Source organism: Charadrius vociferus, unplaced genomic scaffold (genome assembly GCF_000708025.1).
Source record: "Charadrius vociferus isolate BGI_N301 unplaced genomic scaffold, ASM70802v2 scaffold14, whole genome shotgun sequence".
Taxonomy (NCBI): Eukaryota; Metazoa; Chordata; class Aves; order Charadriiformes; family Charadriidae; genus Charadrius; species Charadrius vociferus.
This window is the reverse complement of record NW_009648876.1, coordinates 9,312,172-9,313,762: the sequence shown is the minus strand read 5'-3', so window position 1 is coordinate 9,313,762 and position 1,591 is coordinate 9,312,172. Positions and strand designations below refer to the sequence as shown.

Genomic DNA, 1,591 nt, shown 5'->3' with positions numbered 1-1,591 from the left:
ACAGAAGGATCAGAGTTTCTCAGGCTGCAGGTGGAAGGAGGTGGCTGCTCTGGATTCCAGTACAAGTTTTCCTTGGACACAGTTATCAACCCTGATGACAGGCAAGGAAAAAGGGTTGTAGTGGTGGTCAGGTGTGACTGTTCTTTACAAAGGTGACAAGAAGGGTGTGTATGACTGTTATGGTTTAACCCCAGCCAGCAACTAGAATCACACAGCTGCTCGCTGACCCCCACCCCCCACCAGTAGAGTAGGGAGAAAATGGAGAAAAGAAGGGGAAAGGGAAAAAAATCATGGGTTGAGAAAAAGACAGTTGAATAGAACAGTAATGGAAGAGGAAAATAACAATAACGATGGTAAAAGACTGTACAAAATAAAGTGATACAACACAAGTTGCTCTCGCCGTCCCAAGCAGTGATCGCACTTTCCTGCCCCCTGGCCGACCCTCATTTACATACTGAGCACAGTGTCTATGGAATGTTCCTTTGGCCAGCTTGTCCTGCCTGTGCTTCCTCTCAGCTTCTATGAGAAGCTGAAAAAGTCCTTGACTAATGTAAGCATCACTTAGCAACAACTAAACCAATATGTATTATCAGCATTATTTTCATACTAAATCCAAAACACAGCAGCTACTAGAAAGAAAATTGACTCTATCCCAGCTGAAAAAAGGACAGTGACATGATATTACCTTGCATTGAAGGGAGGAAGCCTGTGAGATGAGGAAGGTGCTCAGGCTGTGCTTCTTTGTTGTGTCTGCAGCACAGTTAATGGTTAAATATGCTGCTTTTCTGCAGGGTGTTTGAACAAGGTGGTGCCCGTGTGGTGGTGGATGTGGACAGCCTGGCCTTTGTGAAAGGTTCCATGGTGGACTTCAGCCAGGAGCTGATTCGCAGCTCCTTCCAGGTGGTGAGCAACCCCCAGGCAGAGAAGGGTTGCTCATGTGGGACTTCCTTCTCTGTCAAATTTTGACTGGACTTCCCATGGATGGACGCTGTCTGCAGACACTTCCTGGCAGTCTTCAGAGGGTTTTTGCTTGTTCTTTTCCCAGTTCCTCCCTCTCATCTCCCTTACCCTGTAACACAGCTGTTACACATGACTCCAGCTGTTCATATCTGCACCGAGCCTGTCTCCAAGACTTGTTGGCATTCTCTTCAGAAATATGAAATAGCTGTAAGCGCACACAGAGGAGTGTCTTCAGCGCCTTGTGAACCACTGGCCAGGTGCTGCTGACTCGCCTACCCTGTCCTGAATGTGGAACCACTTACCTGCTTGTCTCTGCAAGAGATGGCTGTATATATGTGTGTGTGTGTTTATTGGAAGTTCTTACTAAAAGAAGTCTTGAGATTGTTTGGTATTGCTCATGCATCCCCGTGTGGGTAGAGTCTGGTTTCTTTCGGGCTACTGTTGCTTATCCTTTATTTTCCATCTGAATGGGACTTGGACTCTCTCTCCTGTAAACGTCCCAGTGTTGCTGGTTCTTCGCTCCCCAACTCACAGTGGGCTTTTCCAGGCACTTTGCTGTTCGCTACCCAGCAGGCTTGTCTTGGTCCCAGGAACCAACAGTGGTTTTGCTGTTAGTCCCTGGGATGAAAGT

General features: G+C 47.3%; 1 protein-coding gene across 1 annotated transcript in view; it reads left to right on the top strand.

The window, feature by feature from the left end:
* Window positions 1–1,344, top strand: part of ISCA2 (iron-sulfur cluster assembly 2) — a 7,732-nt gene extending 6,388 nt beyond the window's left edge. Inside the window, exons 3-4 of the mRNA XM_009887029.1 lie at window positions 5–101; window positions 792–1,344. Coding sequence (XP_009885331.1) covers window positions 5–101; window positions 792–966 — 272 coding nt within the window. The 3' untranslated portion in view covers window positions 967–1,344. The remainder of the gene's footprint in view (window positions 1–4; window positions 102–791) is intronic.
* The last annotated feature ends 247 nt before the right edge of the window (window positions 1,345–1,591 follow it).